The following is a 15,143-nucleotide window of genomic DNA, read 5'->3' as shown; positions in this document are numbered from 1 at the left end:
TCCCGGTCCTCCCCCGCCCCCGCACCGCCCCCAGAACCGCCCCTGCCGCGGCGGGCAGGAGCGTGCGGGCTGCGGGCTGGCACCGGGCCCGCCCCGCCCAGCACCGGCACCGGCACCGGCCCCGGCATCGGCCCCGGCACCGGCCCCGGCCCGGCCCGGCCCATGGCGGCTCCGGGAGCGGCCGGCACCGCAGGTGAGGGCGGGGGGGGCAGCGGAACGGACCGGCGCGCCCATCACCGCGGCCCTGGGCCGGGCGGCTCCCCCAGGCGGGAGTCCGCAGCGGGCGGAACCGGGCCGGGCCCCGCGGGGGGCCGGGGGTGCAGAGGGAGATGTAGGGCGGGGGGTGCGGGGATGCAGGGGGGCGCGGGGGGGGCGGAACGGGGGGTGCAGGGGGCTCTGGATGGGGGATGTGTGTGCAAGGGGAGGTGCAGATGTGCAGGGGGGGAGCGTGCGTGTGCCCAGGCGCGCGTGGGGCCCTGCTGGGGGGTGCCCGGCCGCAGGGGTGGGGGTCGGTGGGAGGGGGGGGCTGAGGGCGGGGGCGGGGGGGGGACAGCACGGGCTGGGGGGGGCTGGGGGCGTGTCTGTGCAGGCAAGTCTGTGCAGGGAGTCTGGGATGGGGGTCTGGGGGTGCAATGGGGTGCCCAGGAGACGTGGGGGTGCCCGGGGGGATGTGGGTGCACAGTGGGGTGCCCAGGGGACGTGGGGTGAAGTGGGGTTCCCAGGGGAGGTGTGGGTGCACAGTGGGGTGGGTGCCCACGGGACATGGGGGTGCAGTGGGGTGCGTGGGGGGGATGTGGATGCACAGTGGGGTGCCCACAGGACGTGGATGCACAGTGGGGTGCCCGGGGGGGATGTGGATGCACAGTGGGGTGCCCAGGGGAGGTGTGGGGGTGCAGTGGGGTGCCAGGCTGGGTACAGGGTGCCTGGGGCAGGCTGAGGTGCAGGGGGGGTGCCGGGTGGGGAGGCGGGGTGCCAGGGCAGACACCCCCGTGCAGGTGTGCTGGTGCTGGTGGAGGAGTGCGGAGGGCTGGGGTGCTTGGGGACAGGGTGGTGGCCGTGCCAGTGGAACCGGGGGGGCCCCAGCATTGGGGGGGGGGGGCTGCAGTGGGGTCCTGCATGGTGACACGGGTGGTGCCGGGGCTCCCGTGAATGCCTGTCACTCCCGCATGTGCCCCGCACACGGCTCTGCTGTGGCCCGTGTCGTGGCTCTGGCCGTGCCCTCCCGCGGCACCTGGGGCACTGCGCCCTTCGGAGCCGCACGGGGGGACAGTGCCACCGGGCCAGGCACCGGCCAGGAGCAGGGCTGATGCCGGTGGGGTGGCTGGAGCCGGCTGCTGCCTGGCTCTGCGGTTTGACGTGAGTCAGCAGAGCGGCGTGCGGGGAGGGAGCCCTGATGCCGGCCCCACTCCCCGCCAGGCAGCCGGTGAGCCCAGGCCGGAGCGGGGCGGCGTGGCCGGCGGCACGGCGTGACCATGCAGGCGGAGGCCAGAGGGGATTTCTGCGGCAGGGACCAGCGCCCCGGTGGGTGGGGGTTCGGTGGTGGGGAGCGGGGCTGGGAGGCTGTTGGTGGTAGGGGAGGACGTGCTCCAGGTACCACCGCCACGGTGTCACCCGCCGGGGCTGGGCACCGTGGTGGCGTGTGGGGTGGGATAGTAAGAGCAGGCAGGAGCAGGCAGCCACTGTGTCCCCACCGGGAGCTCTTCCCAGCATTGGAGCGGGGTGGGGACCCTGTTTCCTGGCCGGAGGGAAGGTGCCAGCAGCGTGGGGTGCCCGGTCCCACTTTGTGGGGTCAGGACGCGGCGGTGCCGGTGTCCTGCGGTTCCATGTACCAGGAACATGAACCAAATGCACCTGCAATGTCCCTTTCCCCGTCCCGGCTCCTTTGGGTGGGGGGATTTCTGTCCCCTGCCCCGCTGTCCCCATCCTGGGGGGAAGGAGATGTCCAGCCCATGGTGAGCCCGTCCCCGTGCCATCTCACCCGGCAGCGTGGTGATGGCAGGGCCCGGCGGCACATGGTGCTGGGGCACAGCTGACTCCATCCTGCCCCAGCACCGGCCCTGAGTGGGCCGGGGGACTGCGTGCTGCAGTGCCCAGCGCTGCCCCAGGCACACAGGGTCTCCTGCCTGTCCTCGGTGCCCGCTCAGCCCCGGAGGGGTGCCCGGGCATGGCTGTGCCATGACCACGGGCTGTGCCGCGACCGCGGCCGCCTCGGCCCCGGCAGCTCTTGCCAGCAGACAAACCGCCCCTTGTCTGGGCTCCGGCACAGGCTGCGCTTTTGTCTCGCCGACACAAAGGGGCTGTGCGGGGTGGGGGGCGCGGAGCTGCCGGCTGCCGGCACGGGGGCTGCCGGGCCCTGGGCAGCTCTGCCCGTCCCCCCTGGGCCCCCCCGGGGTCCTCCTCAGCCGGGAAGCCTCAGAGGCCGGTGGGGCCCCGAGAGGGAGCTGCTGTCACCGACGCGGCAGGTGCCGGTATCGCAGAGCTCGGCAAGGAGGCGCTGGCCCCGGAGCGCCCGGCAGGGACCCCCACCCACGGGCCAGCCCAGGAGACCCCCGGAGCCCCCGCGGAGGAGCAGGGCGGCATCCCCATCCCCAGCGCTGGCCTGCTGCAGGTCACCGAGCGCAGACGTGAGTGCAGCCCTGTGCGGGCAGCCCTGCCTGCCCATAGCCTCCCCTGCCTGTCCCCTGGGGTCCCCTGCCTGTCCCCTGGGGTCCCCTGCCTGCCTGTCCCCTGGGGTCCCTGCCTGTCCCCTGGGGTCCCCTGACTGCCCCCGAGGTCCCCTCCCTGCCCATAATATCTCCTGCCTGTCCCCTGGGGTCCCTGCCTCTCCCCGGGGTCGCCCGCCAGCCCCCAGCTGGCCACTGCCACCGCCGAGCCCCTTGCCCCCTCCCCCCCGCCAGCTCCCTGGGCCCCCGAGCACCAGTCCCCCTTCCCAGGGCGCCCACCCCGCTGCCCTCAGCCCATCCCCGGGGCGTCCCGTCGGGTCCCCCAGCACGGCCGGCCACCCGCAGAGCCCCTGAGCAGCGTCTCCTCGCTGGAGGTGCACTTCGACCTGCTGGACCTGACGGAGCTGACCGACATGTCGGACCAGGAGCTGGCCGAGGTCTTCGCCGACTCCGACGAGGAGAACGCGGCCGGAGAGTCGCCCAGCGGTGAGCGAGCGCGGCCGTCCTCGGCCTGTCCGTCCTCAGCCTGTCCGGCCGGCCCTGAGCCGTCTGTCCCCGCAGGGCTGCAGCCGCAGGCGGTGCCGCGGGGCGGGTACCTGCGCTCGCCCTCCTGGACCCGAGCGCGGGAGCAGGGCCGGGAGAAGAAGCACCTCAGCGACCCGGAGCTGCCGCCGGGACCTCCGGACGCCTTCCTGCCCGCCGAGCGGCCGCGGGAGCCCTAGGGGCTGCCCTGGCCCCGGGGGACGGACACGGGGACACGCTGGTACCGGCCGCTTCCCTTCGTCCCCGGCCCCGTTGGAGCTCGCCCCCGCCGCCCTGCCCGGGGGGGCCGGGGCGCAGGACTGGTGCCGCGGGGCGGGGGGCGGCTCGCCCGGAGGCACCGCGGACCGGCCCCGGGCAGAGGCAGCCCGCGGCCCCGCGGAGGGGGGTGACCCGGCGCCCACCCGGGCCGCGGGGAAGGGGCAACCGGCCCCCGCCGGGACCCGGGGCTGCCCGCAGCCGAGCGCGGGGCCGGGGCTCGCACGGCCCCGGCTGCGGGGAGCGGCGGCCCGGGCGGGACGCGCCGCCCAGCCCGGCGGAGCCGGTGCCCGCCCGGTCGTGTACGGCCCGGCTTCATGTAGCAGCGCTGTGCTCCGGTAAAACCCACCGACCCACCACCGCCGCGCCTCTGCCCGTCTCCGCCGCCGCGGGGGGAGGGAGGGGCCGGGGGAGGCTCCCCTCGGGCCCGGGCGCGGACACGGGGGGGGGCGGCGGGGACGCCCGGTCGAGGGGGGGACGAGAGGTGGGGGGGAGCGGGCGGTACCGGGGCAGCGCCGGCCGCGGCCCCTCCCGGTGGGCCGGAGACCGGGCGCGGCCCCCGCCTCGGGGCACACCGATGACGTCACGCGATGCGCCGCGCATGCGCGGGAGCGGCGGGGCTCGGCACCCGCGGAGAGCCCGCGGGCGGAGGTGCGGGGCAGCCCTAGCCCCGGCGGGAGCCCCCGGCCCGCAGCCCCCGAGCGCCCGCCCGGCCCCCCCGCCGAGCCAGAGCCGGGACACCAGTGCTGGGTTGCGCAAAGAGGCCTCGTTAATGCTACAGGAAACCCGGGGGGGCCCCGCACCGCGCCCGGCCCGCTCCAGCCCTCCCGCAGCGCCCCCCGCCCCGGGGGGCTCAGCCCCGGGACCGGCCGTGTCCGTGGTGCGGAGGGAACCGGATGTTTTCCCCCCAAATCAGCAGCGTTATCCCAGTAGTGTGTGTGTGTGTGTGTGGGGTGGCAGGGCCCCCCGGCTCCTGCCGCTGCCCCCCCCGATGCCCTGCCCAGGCCTCCGGCAGCTGCAGAGATGGCGAGAGGAGTTCGGGGTGCCTCTTCCGCCCGGTCCCGCTGCGCTCGCCCTCCCCGGCAGTGCCCGGCGCTCCGGATCAGCTGGCACACTCGCCCACGCCGCACGGCTGCGGGCACCAGAGCGCCGGATCCCTGCCCTGCCTGCACCCCAGCCCTGCCTGCACCCCAGCCCTGAGTGGGAGAGTCCCAGGTGTGGACGCTGCCGGCAGGATCAGCGCAGGGATGGCGGCATGGTCCAGCCACCGTGGCAGGTTGGGGGGCTGGGCCCCCCCTCAGGGCTCTGCCTCGGTGCCGGGGTCCTGGAAGAGGGACTGCTTCCGCAGGCTCAGCCGGGCGCACTTGGGGCAGGTGGTGGAGTTGTCGTAGTAGCAGTCCCTGCGGGGAGGAGACAGCGCTGGGTCACCCCATGGCACCGGCCCCAGCACCACCCGTGTCGTCCCCCCACCCCGGCGCCACATTGCCGGGCCCGGTGGCGGGAGGCGGCTGTCCCCGGCGTGTGCCGTACCTATGGAAGACGGCGGAGCAGTCGGTGCAGACGGAGGTGTGGCTGTCGAAGGGGAAGAGCACGTCGCCCTCCTTGCAGAGCTCGCAGACGAAGCCTTTCGCCTGGCAGCGCTGGGGCGGGAGCGGGCAGAGGGTCCAAACGGCGCCCGGCGGGGACCCCCTGCACAGCGCTGGCCCCGCAGGAGCCGCGCTGTGGATCACGGCTGAGGCTGCCCCACGGCGCCGGCTCACCTCGCAGTCCAGCTTGATGTGCTTGGCGAAGAGGGTGTGGATCTCCGTCAGGGAGCAGCTCAGGCGCCCGGCCTCGATGTCGATCAGGTCCTGCAGCGAGTACATCTCGTCGTTCTCCACAAAGTGCTGCCGGTCCTGCAGCTGCAGGCGGACAGCCCGTCACCGCCGCGCCCGGCACCGCTGTGCCTGTCACCACTGTGCCCAGCACCGGCACCCCACGGTCCCAGGGTCCCCCCGGGTCGGCCGCCCGCGCAGGTCCTGACCTGCAGCAGCAGCCGTGCCTCCATCGCCTCCTTGCAGGTGATGAAGTAGGGCTTCATCAGCAGGATGTCCTGGCGCAGCTTCTGCGGGGGGATGGGACGGGTGGGGTGGGAATGGGGTATGGATGGGACCAAGACAGGGAAAGGGCAGTGGCAGGGGTAGGATGGGGACAGGGACAGGGATGAGATGGGTACGGTGTGGAAATGGGACAGGATGAGGATAGGGATGGGGACAGGGACGGGTTGGGGACAGAATGGAGACAGGGATGTGACGGGGACAAGGTCAGGCTGGGTCAAGTTCAGCCCCGTCGTGGTTTGGGCACCTTCCGCCCCGACCCCCACCCCTGCCCTGCTCCCCCTTTGTGGGGCCCAGCGGGTGCTGCTGGGGTCCCCCTCTCCCTCCTGCTCACCCCACGCTCCCTCCGCCACCCTGCCCGCCGCGCCCTGCCCGCCCCACTCACCCGGATCTCCACCAGCTCCTCCACGTAGTTGAAGAGCAGCGGGTTGATCTCCCGCAGCTTCAGCACGGGCCGCGACACCATCAGCGCCAGGTACCGCATGCTGCAGCGTGACACCTGCCCCCCGCGGCCGGGGCCATCGTCACCCCGCGGGCACCGGGCCCTCCCCACCGCCACGGTCCCGGGGACCCTCAGCACCACTGCCCGGGGACCCCATCACCAGGGACAGAGCCCTGGGGACAGAGCCCCCCCCCAGGTGACCGCTACCCAAGGATGCAGCCCCCAGGGACCCCCATGACCAGGGACATGCCCCACCAAGTGACCGCCACCCAGGGCCACGGCCCCCAGGGACCCCCACAACCAGGGCCGCAGTCCCCCTGGGACCCTGGGTGCCCCTGAGCCCCCACCCCATGCCAGGGGCACCTTGCGGGGCTCGAAGTCCCAGTTGTGGATGGCGCGGGCGGGCACGACAGCCAGGTCGTTCCAGTGGCAGCTGCTGCAGTAGTAGAGGCCGGTGTAGTCGCACTGCCGGGCCTCGCTGGGCACCCCCCCTGCGGCGGCACACGCGTTGGCACCAGCACCGCACCACACCCTGCTTGCCCCATGCCATGCACCCCCCACGGGACATGCGGCAGCACCCGGGGACACAGCGGGGCTCCTATGTCACCTTCCCATGCGCTCTGGACACCCCCCAGCCCCGCACAGCCCTGAACCCCCCGGCTCCCCATAGCTCCCAGCCCCACACAGAGTCCCAACCATCAGCTCCCCCCAGCCCCACGCAGCCCCCAAAGAAATCCAGCCCCACACTGCCCCCACCCCACAGCCCCCCAGCCCCAGGCAGCCCTGGCCCCCAGCTCCCCCCAGCCCCACGCAGCTCCCAACTCCCCCCAGCCTAACACAGCCCCCAGTTCCCAGCCCCATAGAGCCCCCAAGGGAGCCTAGCCCCACACACCCCCCAGCCCCACACAGCCCCCAGCCCCACACCGCCTCCAGCCCCACGGAGCCGCACGCAGCCCCCAGCTCCCCCCAGCCCCACGCCGCGGCGGGCGCAGCCTCACGGAGGGAGACGGGGGCGCGGCACTCGGCGCAGCGGTAGTCCTGGCTGTCCAGCCCGCTCTCGGGGCAGATGCTGAGCTGGTACTCAGCCTGGTGGCTGACCTTGGCCCGCACGCAGGCCTTGCTCACCAGCGGCAGGCACTTGCTGTGGCACCGGTAGTAGCAGCCTGGGGGGACGGGCGGCCGTCAGCGCGGGGACGGGGGGGGACACACGGGGATTTGGGGTGCGTGGGGGGGGTCCCGGCCCCACCTGTGCAGGTGTACCAGGTCTGGATGAGGCCCCAGATGATGGTGCTGCACTTGTCGCACATCTGCTTCACGCTCTTGCTCTTCTCCTTGTAGAAGCGATGCTCCAGGACCACCCGGATGTTGGGCTCGTCCTCACCGGGGTCCTGCGGGGGGGGGGTGTTTCAGCGTGCCCCCCCCCAGCCATGGAGACCGCCCCCACCCCAGCCCCGGCCCTACCTTCAGCTCCTGCAGCTTGAGGCGGAGGTGGATGAGCCGCACCACCGCGTCCTTCTGCCGCTCCGAGTGCTCGGGCAGCGCCAGGATCGCCCGCTTGCACTCCTCGATGGCCTGACGCAGCTGCTGCACGTCCGACGCCAGGATCAGGCCCTGCGGCAGCGGGGGGAGGAGGAGGAGGAGGAAGAGGAGGGTGGGCCGGCAGCCCCCCACCCCCCTCCCCCCCACCCCAGCCCTGCTCCCCCCACCCAGCCCCACTCACCACGGGGCGGGAGAAGTGGTCCTCGGCCAGGCCCAGGTCCAGGGCGCCCTCGGGGTCCCCTGGGGACGGATCCGGCCGCCGGGCTGCAAGGGGGTGAGCGCCATGGGGGGGGCTGGAGCCGCCTGGGCCCCCCCCGCTGCGGGGCAGGGATGGGGAGGGGGCTCAGCACCCACCTGGGGCGGGGGCCCCCCCGTCGGGGCGCTCCTGCTGCTCGGGGGCCTTGTTGAAGGGGTTGAGGTGGGCTTGGCGGAAGCGGGCCAGCCGCTCGTCGTACGCCATCGCCGCCCGCCCTGCGGGACGCCGGCCGCCGCCTCAGCCACCCGCACCGGCACCCCGGCACCGTCCCCCGTGGACAAACCCGTCCCTCCGCCTCCCACACCCGTGGCCCCCGCCCTGCCCCGCTGCCACCGCCCGGCTCGCCCCGCGGTCACCCCGGCCCGGCACCGGGCGGCCCCCCCCGGCGCAGCCCCCCATTACACGGCCCCCTTCACCCCCGGCGCAGCCCCCGCCACATGTCACGCCCCGCTGTGGGGCCCCCATAGCCCCGACCCCCCCCCGGCATGGGCCTGGATGGCAGCGCACCCCCCGCACCCCCTTATAGCGCAGCCCCCCCCCCGCAGCCCGCACAGCGCAGCCCCCCCGCACCCCGCATTGCACAGCCCCCCCGCACCCCCTTATTGCACAGCCCCCGCCGTGCACCCCGCAGAGCGCAGCCCCCCCGCACCCCTCCATTGCACAGCCCTCATGCACCCCGCATTGCACGGCCCCCCCATTTCCCAGCCCCTCCCGCACCCTCTTATTCCACAGCCCCCCCGTAACCCCCATTGCCCAGCCCCTCCCGCACTCCCTCACCGCACCCCCCAAGCACCCGCATTGCCCGGCCTCCCCCCGCACCCCGCATTACCCCCCGCACCCCGCCCGGTCCCCCGGTACCGGCCCCCCCCTCCCCGGCCCCCTGCCCGCCCGCCAGGGGGCAGCGCCCCCGCCCCGCTTACCGCAGCGCCGCGCACCGCCCCCCAGCTCCTTCACCGCCGCGCCCCGCCCAGCGGGGCGGCCCCGCCCCGCCCCGCCGCGCTGCCGCCCCCTGCCGGCCGGCGGACCGCACCGCGCCCGGGCGGGGCCGCGCCGGCGGCCAGCGGGGCCGCGGCGTCCGCGACCCACGGGCCTGGACCCACCTGCACGGCCCCGCAGCCCACCACCTCCATCCCCTTAACCGTGCCCCACGGCTCTCTGCCCCATGGCCTCAGCCCCGGAGCCCCCAGCCCCGTAATCCCTTGTCTGCACAGCCCCCAGCCCCACAGCTCCCGGTCCCCATAGCTCCGTGCTCCCGGAGCCCCCAGCCCCATAGTCTCTTGTCCCTATAGCCCCCAGCCCCTCCCTTGCTCCCACAGCTCTGCCCCTCTCCCCACACCCACGCAGCGGCCCTGGGGGGCTGCAGCCCCATGGCAGCACAGTCTGGCCCCCCCCACTCTGGGGTCAGCCCAGCACCCAGGCTGGAGTTGGGGGTCCCCAGAACCGGGGGGGCTCGGGGCCGTTTGGGCTGGGGTTGCCCTGGACCCCTGCAAAGCCAGGCAGAAGCCCAGCCCTGGGGGATGGAGGAGCACCCTGGGGTCCATGCCCCCACCTCAGTTTGGGGGGGGGACAAGGGGCCAATGCTGTCCTGGCACAGGGAGGGGACAGCCACCACCCCGCCAGGAAGAAGGGTGACAGTTGGGGACAAAGGCGCAGCCACCCTCCTGGGCACGGCAGCCGGGCAAGGTGACACCTGCATCCTCAGCTCCGGAGGGCTGGCCCTGTGGGGTAGGGGGGCAAGGGGACACACTGGGGACAGGGCGTCACCTGGGAGGGGACCAGGGCTTGGGCACAGCCCCCCAGGCACGTGGGGGCCCCAAGTCCCCCCATTAATGAGAAGGGCTGGGCGGTTGAGCCCCCAAGCTGCCCCCAGCAGAGAGTCCCCGTGTCCCCCCCCAGGAGCCGCAGACAGGTGGTACCTGGACAGCAATAAATTTATTAAGTATTCAAAAAAAATAATAGACACGAACCAGTAAAAAACGAAAAGGGGGGAGGCAGGAGGGAGGGCGGGGGCCGAGCCGGCTCAGGGGGGGACGGGGTCAGGAGACACCGAAGGGGCACACGGGGGGAGCCCGGCCGGGGGGCGGCAGCGCAAAGCCGGGGGGGCTGCGGGCGGCAGGGGGGCGGTGGGGCATCACTTGGCGCCCTGCGCCTCCGACTCCTCCTCGTCGTCCTCGTACATCTCGCCCTCCTCCTCGGCCGTGGCGTCCTGGTACTGCTGGTACTCGGACACCAGGTCGTTCATGTTGCTCTCGGCCTCGGTGAACTCCATCTCGTCCATCCCCTCGCCCGTGTACCAGTGGAGGAAGGCCTTGCGGCGGAACATGGCCGTGAACTGCTCCGAGATCCGCTTGAAGAGCTCCTGGATGGCCGTGCTGTTGCCGATGAAGGTGGAGGACATCTTCAGCCCCCGGGGAGGGATGTCGCAGACGGCCACCTTGACGTTGTTGGGGATCCACTCCACGAAGTAGGAGCTGTTCTTGCTCTGGATGGCCAACATCTGCTCGTCCACCTCCTTCATGGACATGCGGCCCCGGAAGACGGTGGCCACGGTGAGGTAGCGGCCGTGGCGAGGGTCGCAGGCGGCCATCATGTTCTTGGCATCAAACATCTGCTGGGTGAGCTCGGGGACGGTGAGGGCGCGGTACTGCTGGCTGCCGCGGGCCGTCAGCGGGGCGAAGCCCGGCATGAAGAAGTGGAGACGCGGGAAGGGCACCATGTTGACGGCCAACTTGCGAAGGTCGGCATTGAGTTGGCCGGGGAAGCGGAGGGAGGTGGTGACGCCGCTCATGGTGGCCGAGACGAGGTGGTTGAGGTCGCCATAGGTGGGGGTGGCCAGCTTGAGTGTGCGGAAGCAAATGTCGTAGAGAGCTTCGTTATCGATGCAGTAGGTCTCATCCGTGTTCTCCACCAGCTGGTGGATGGAGAGCGTGGCGTTGTAGGGCTCCACCACCGTGTCCGACACCTTGGGGGACGGCACCACGCTGAAAGTGTTCATGATGCGGTCGGGATACTCCTCCCGCACCTTGCTGATGAGGAGGGTGCCCATGCCGGAGCCAGTGCCGCCGCCCAGCGAGTGGGTCAGCTGGAAGCCCTGCAGGCAGTCGCAGTTCTCGCACTCCTTCCGCACCACGTCCAGCACCGAGTCCACCAGCTCGGCCCCCTCCGTGTAGTGGCCCTTGGCCCAGTTGTTCCCGGCCCCGCTCTGCCCTGCCAGGGGGGAAAGAGGCACCCGATGGCCGCCGGCAACCCTGCGCCCACGCCGGGGAGGGGACAGGCGCCAGCGGCGGCATCGGCAAGATCTGAAGCCGGGGCGGGGTGGGAAGCGGAAACCACAAAGGTTTGGCGGCGTGCCGGCTGTGCCAGGCCCCACGGCGCAGGTGGGGATGCACCCGCCGAGCGCCCCAGGGATGGCGACGGCCCGGGAGGGGTCTGGGGACCTGGGTGACGGTGTCCCCCTCCCCGGGGACTTACCAAAGATGAAGTTGTCGGGGCGGAAGAGGTGGCCAAAGGCGCCCGAGCGCACGCTGTCCATCGTCCCCGGCTCCAGGTCCACCAGGATGGCGCGAGGCACGTACTTGTGAGCTGCGAGAGACCCCGTGCCGGGAGGGGACCTGCCGCTCCCCCCCCACACCCTGCGGGGTCCCACGGGGCTGGGCGTGTGCGTGTCCATCCCCCCCAAACATGGGGTCCCCGTGGGGCTGGGTGCATACGGGTGCCCCACCCCCCAGAACACAGGGTCCCACGGGGCCAGGTGCACGTGTCATGTCCCCCCCAAATCACGGGGTCCCTGTGGGGCTGGGTGCGCACTTCTCCCCCCACACACAATGGGCGTCCCATGGGGTGAGTGCATATGTCCACCCCTCCCCAAACCACAGGGTCCCATGGGGCTGGGTGCATGTGTCCCCCCCCAGCACCGCAGGGCCCCATGGAGGTGGGTGCGCATGTTATGTCCCCCCTAGAGCACAGGGTCCCCACGGGGTGGGTGCACATGTGTCCCCCTCCCCAAACCACAGGGTCTCACGGGGTGGGTGCACATGTCTGCCCCGCCCAGGGCCCCATGGGGTGGGTGCATATATCTTCCCCCCCTCCCCCCCGCATCAGGGTGGGAGCAGACCCAGGACCTGCCTGCACCGGGGGGGAAGGGAGGGCCCCCCCCGCCCAGGGTGGGGGTGCTGGGCTGCTCTGCCCGGGGGGCCCGGGGGGGTCGCTTACAGGAGGCCTCATTGTAGTAGACGCTGATGCGCTCCAGCTGCAGGTCGGAGTCACCCACGTAGTTGCCGCTGGGGTCGATGCCGTGCTCGTCGCTGATCACCTCCCAGAACTGGGGGCACAGGGCTCAGCGGGGGGGGGGGGGCACCGGGACCCCCCCGCGCAGGGCGGGGCAGGGCGGGGCGCCCCCTGGCGGCGGGGCGCGGGGCAGGGCGGGCGCTGTCCGCGGTGCTGAAGGGCGGCGGCGGGCGGACAAAGGCGCGGGGGGGGGGTCCTTTGTCCGACCGGTGCGGCGGGGGAGGGGGGGGTGGATGGGCGGCGGGAGGAGGGGGGGGGGGGTTTCTTTGTCCGCCGCTCGGGGCGGGGCCGCCGTTACCTTGGCGCCGATCTGGTTGCCGCATTGCCCCGCCTGGATGTGGACGATCTCCCTCATGGTGCTGCCGGGCCGGAGCGGGACGGGACGGGACGGGACGGGAGCGGGAGCAGGAGCGGAGCGGAGCGGAGCGGCACCGGGAGCGCGGGGGGCGGCCCCGCCGCCACCGCCTCCTTTATAGGCGCCTCGCGCCGCACCGGGCCGGGCGCTGACGTCACCGCCGCTCCGCAACCAATCGCCGGCCGCCGCCGCAACGCTGCAACAGCCCTGCGGCACCGGGGCCACCGCCCCGCCCCGCCCCGCCCCGGCCCCGCCCCGCCCCGCCCCGGCCCCGCCCCGCCCCGCCCCGCCCCGCCGGCTTGGGGACCCCCGGCACCCGCGGGGGGCACGGGCGGGGGGAGGGGACCCCTGCACCCTTGAGGGGGGAAGGGAGGGGACCCGCCCGCCCCGGCACGCGGGGGCACCCCGGTACCGGCGGAGTGGGGCAGGGACCACCCAGGCACGGCGGGAGCATCCCGGGGCGGCGGGGGCGGGGGACACCCCACCCCCCCCAACCCGCGTCCCCGCACGCGTGGGGCAGGAACAGGGCACGGGGGGGGGGCCGTCCTGGGGGGTCCCGGGCGCCAGGACCCCCCGCGGGGCCGGGGCGGGCGCGGCGCGAGAACAAAGGCGGCGGCGAGGAGCCCTTTGTCCGGGGGCGGCCCCCCTGCTGGGACCGGCCTCCCACCGCCCCCCGCCCGGGCCTGCTCCAACGCCCCGCCGGTCCCCTCCCGGTCCCCCGGGGCCGGTGCAGGCGACAACCGGGAGCAACCGGGAGCAACCGAGCTTCGAATAAACGGTGGGGCCGGGGAGGGCCGCCCCCCCCCGGGGCTCCCCGGGGCTGCGTGGCAGTGCCAGCCACAGCGTCACTGCAAAGAGCCTTTATTGGGTACCGCGAGCCCGCCAGCCCGGATCGGGGCACCGGAGGGGGACGCCCCGTGGCATGTCCTGTCCCGTCCGTCCATCCGTCCATCCGTCCCACAGCAGGGGCGGCCGTGCCGTTACCGACATCCCGCTGCTTACCAGGAGCATAGCATCACCTCCCGCAGCGTCCGCCGGAGCTCCCGGCTCCGGAAGGCGTAGATGAGGGGGTCGACCACCGAGTTGCAGATGATGAGGATAAGGAAGAGGTTGAAGTAGCTGAAGAAGCAGGTGCAGAAGGGGTTGGTGGGGCAGGTGACGATGAGGATGAGGTGGAAGAAGAAGGGCCCCCAGCAGATGAAGAAGACGCCCAGGAGGATGGTGAGAGTGACGGCTCCCTTCAAGCTGCTGCTGTGGTAGACGGTGGGCTGCTTCTGCTGGCTGGAGATGCTGCGGAGGTGGTGGCGGGCCAGGGCAAACATGTGGATGTAGAGCACCAGCATGAGGACCAGCACGAAGAGGAAGAAGCCGATGAGGCAGAGGAGGATGGCGTTGTTGTGGTAGTAGGTGATGAAGACGGTGCTGGAGACGGTGCTGGCCAGCCAGACGCTGGCCATGGTCACCATGGCCCGTTGCAGCGTCATGATGCTGTGGTAGCGCAGGGCATAGAAGATGGTGATGTAGCGGTCCACGGCGATGACCCCCAGGAAGGAGAGGGAGGACACGACGGAGCTGCAGATGAGCATGTTGATGACATTGTCCATGTGGCGGACGACGCTGGCGCGGATCACCAGCACGCCGTGCTCCATCAGCAGCACGAAGAGCGTCTCCACCAGGTTGCTGATGCTCACCAGCATGTCGGAGACGGCCAGGCAGCAGATGAAGTAGTACATGGGCAAGTGCAGGTTCCTGTTCTTCAGGATGGCGGCCACCACCAGCAGGTTTTCCACCAGGCTCACCAGCCCCAGCGCGAGGAAGAGCTCATTGGGAATGTCGAGCCCCTGGCACCAGCCGCCGCCGGCCCCGGCCGTGGTGTTGCTCTGGTTCCCCTCACTGGCGTTCCAGGGCTCACGCAGCAGGCGCAGGGGGGCCAGCGTCGACATGGCCCCCACCTCAGCCCCAGGGCCCCCCCAGCACAGCACCCACACACTCCCTGAGCCCCCGGCCCACCCCGCCAGTGCTCCTGCAGCGCCTGCCGACGAGGCCGAGGGGACGCGGAGGAACTGGGGACAGGGGGTCCCGCCGACCAGGGTCTCGCCAGACACGTGCCAGGGATGCCGTGCGCCTGCTGGGACCCCCAGTGTCACGGCCACCCTCCTCGCCAGCCCTGCCTGGCGTCCCTGCAGCCGCGCGCCCGCTGGCCCGGGGTGATGGGGAAGAAAGGACCCTTTCTCTGCCCCATTTTAAAGCCGGCTCCCACGGCTCCTCCTCCCAAGGAGGGTGGGCACCCGCATGACGGCGGCACCCCGGCAGTGAGGGGAGCCGCCGTGGAGGCCGGGGCTGCTGGACCCCCGGCACGGCCCTGGGGAGCCCAACCGCTTGGGGTCACCATGCGCCTGGGGGTCCCATGTGCCCTGGGGGGGTCCACACCCGCCTGGGGCCGTGCACCTTGGGGGGCTGTGTGCCATTGGGGTCCTCTGTGTCCTGGGAGTCCACACACTTCGGGGTCCCCAAGTGTCCTGGGGTCCTGTGTGACCTGGGGGGACCCCTGCACCCTGGGGACTGTGTGTCTTGGGAGGTCCACGTGCCCTGCAGGCCTGCGTGCCCTAGGGGGGTCCATCCACCCTGGGGTCCTGTGTACCCTGGGGTGTCCATGCACCTTGGGGACCCCAGTGGGACCTTCCCCACCACAGGAGCCAAGCTGCCC

General features: G+C 72.9%; 3 protein-coding genes across 5 annotated transcripts; 1 reads left to right on the top strand and 2 right to left on the bottom strand.

Annotated features, from left to right (window-relative positions):
* The first annotated feature begins 102 nt into the window (after window positions 1–102).
* On the top strand, window positions 103–3,510 carry DBNDD1 (dysbindin domain containing 1). Of its 2 annotated transcripts, none has more exons than XM_075161685.1 (4): window positions 103–193; window positions 2,478–2,624; window positions 3,009–3,149; window positions 3,225–3,510. In XM_075161685.1, the coding sequence occupies exons 1-4, from the start codon at window positions 163–165 to the stop codon at window positions 3,383–3,385; spliced, it is 480 nt and encodes a 159-aa protein (XP_075017786.1). In that variant the 5' UTR covers window positions 103–162; the 3' UTR covers window positions 3,386–3,510. The 2 variants fall into 2 exon arrangements, with proteins under 2 accessions (XP_075017786.1, XP_075017787.1); XM_075161686.1 differs by lacking the exon at window positions 103–193 and adding an exon at window positions 1,388–1,521.
* A 698-nt stretch (window positions 3,511–4,208) lies between these two features.
* DEF8 (differentially expressed in FDCP 8 homolog) lies at window positions 4,209–8,090 on the bottom strand. Of its 2 annotated transcripts, none has more exons than XM_075161684.1 (11): window positions 7,893–8,090; window positions 7,720–7,802; window positions 7,461–7,610; window positions 7,246–7,387; window positions 6,998–7,162; window positions 6,363–6,490; window positions 5,943–6,056; window positions 5,485–5,565; window positions 5,222–5,311; window positions 4,992–5,101; window positions 4,209–4,861 (listed from the first exon to the last, which is right to left on the bottom strand). In XM_075161684.1, the coding sequence occupies exons 1-11, from the start codon at window positions 7,996–7,998 to the stop codon at window positions 4,759–4,761; spliced, it is 1,272 nt and encodes a 423-aa protein (XP_075017785.1). In that variant the 5' UTR covers window positions 7,999–8,090; the 3' UTR covers window positions 4,209–4,758. The 2 variants fall into 2 exon arrangements, with proteins under 2 accessions (XP_075017785.1, XP_075017784.1); XM_075161683.1 differs by having other exon boundaries at window positions 5,222–5,362; window positions 7,893–8,087.
* A 1,481-nt stretch (window positions 8,091–9,571) lies between these two features.
* Window positions 9,572–14,379, bottom strand: TUBB3 (tubulin beta 3 class III). The gene is made up of 5 exons (XM_075161400.1): window positions 13,439–14,379; window positions 12,380–12,632; window positions 12,007–12,115; window positions 11,266–11,376; window positions 9,572–11,001 (listed from the first exon to the last, which is right to left on the bottom strand). The coding sequence occupies exons 1-5, from the start codon at window positions 14,377–14,379 to the stop codon at window positions 9,926–9,928; spliced, it is 2,490 nt and encodes an 829-aa protein (XP_075017501.1). The 3' UTR covers window positions 9,572–9,925.
* Between the last annotated feature and the right edge of the window lie 764 nt (window positions 14,380–15,143).

The sequence above is a fragment of the Calonectris borealis genome, chromosome 12 (genome assembly GCF_964195595.1).
Source record: "Calonectris borealis chromosome 12, bCalBor7.hap1.2, whole genome shotgun sequence".
NCBI lineage: Eukaryota > Metazoa > Chordata > Aves > Procellariiformes > Procellariidae > Calonectris > Calonectris borealis.
The sequence above is the reverse complement of the archived record's forward strand: the minus strand, read 5'-3'. Positions and strand labels throughout refer to the sequence as shown.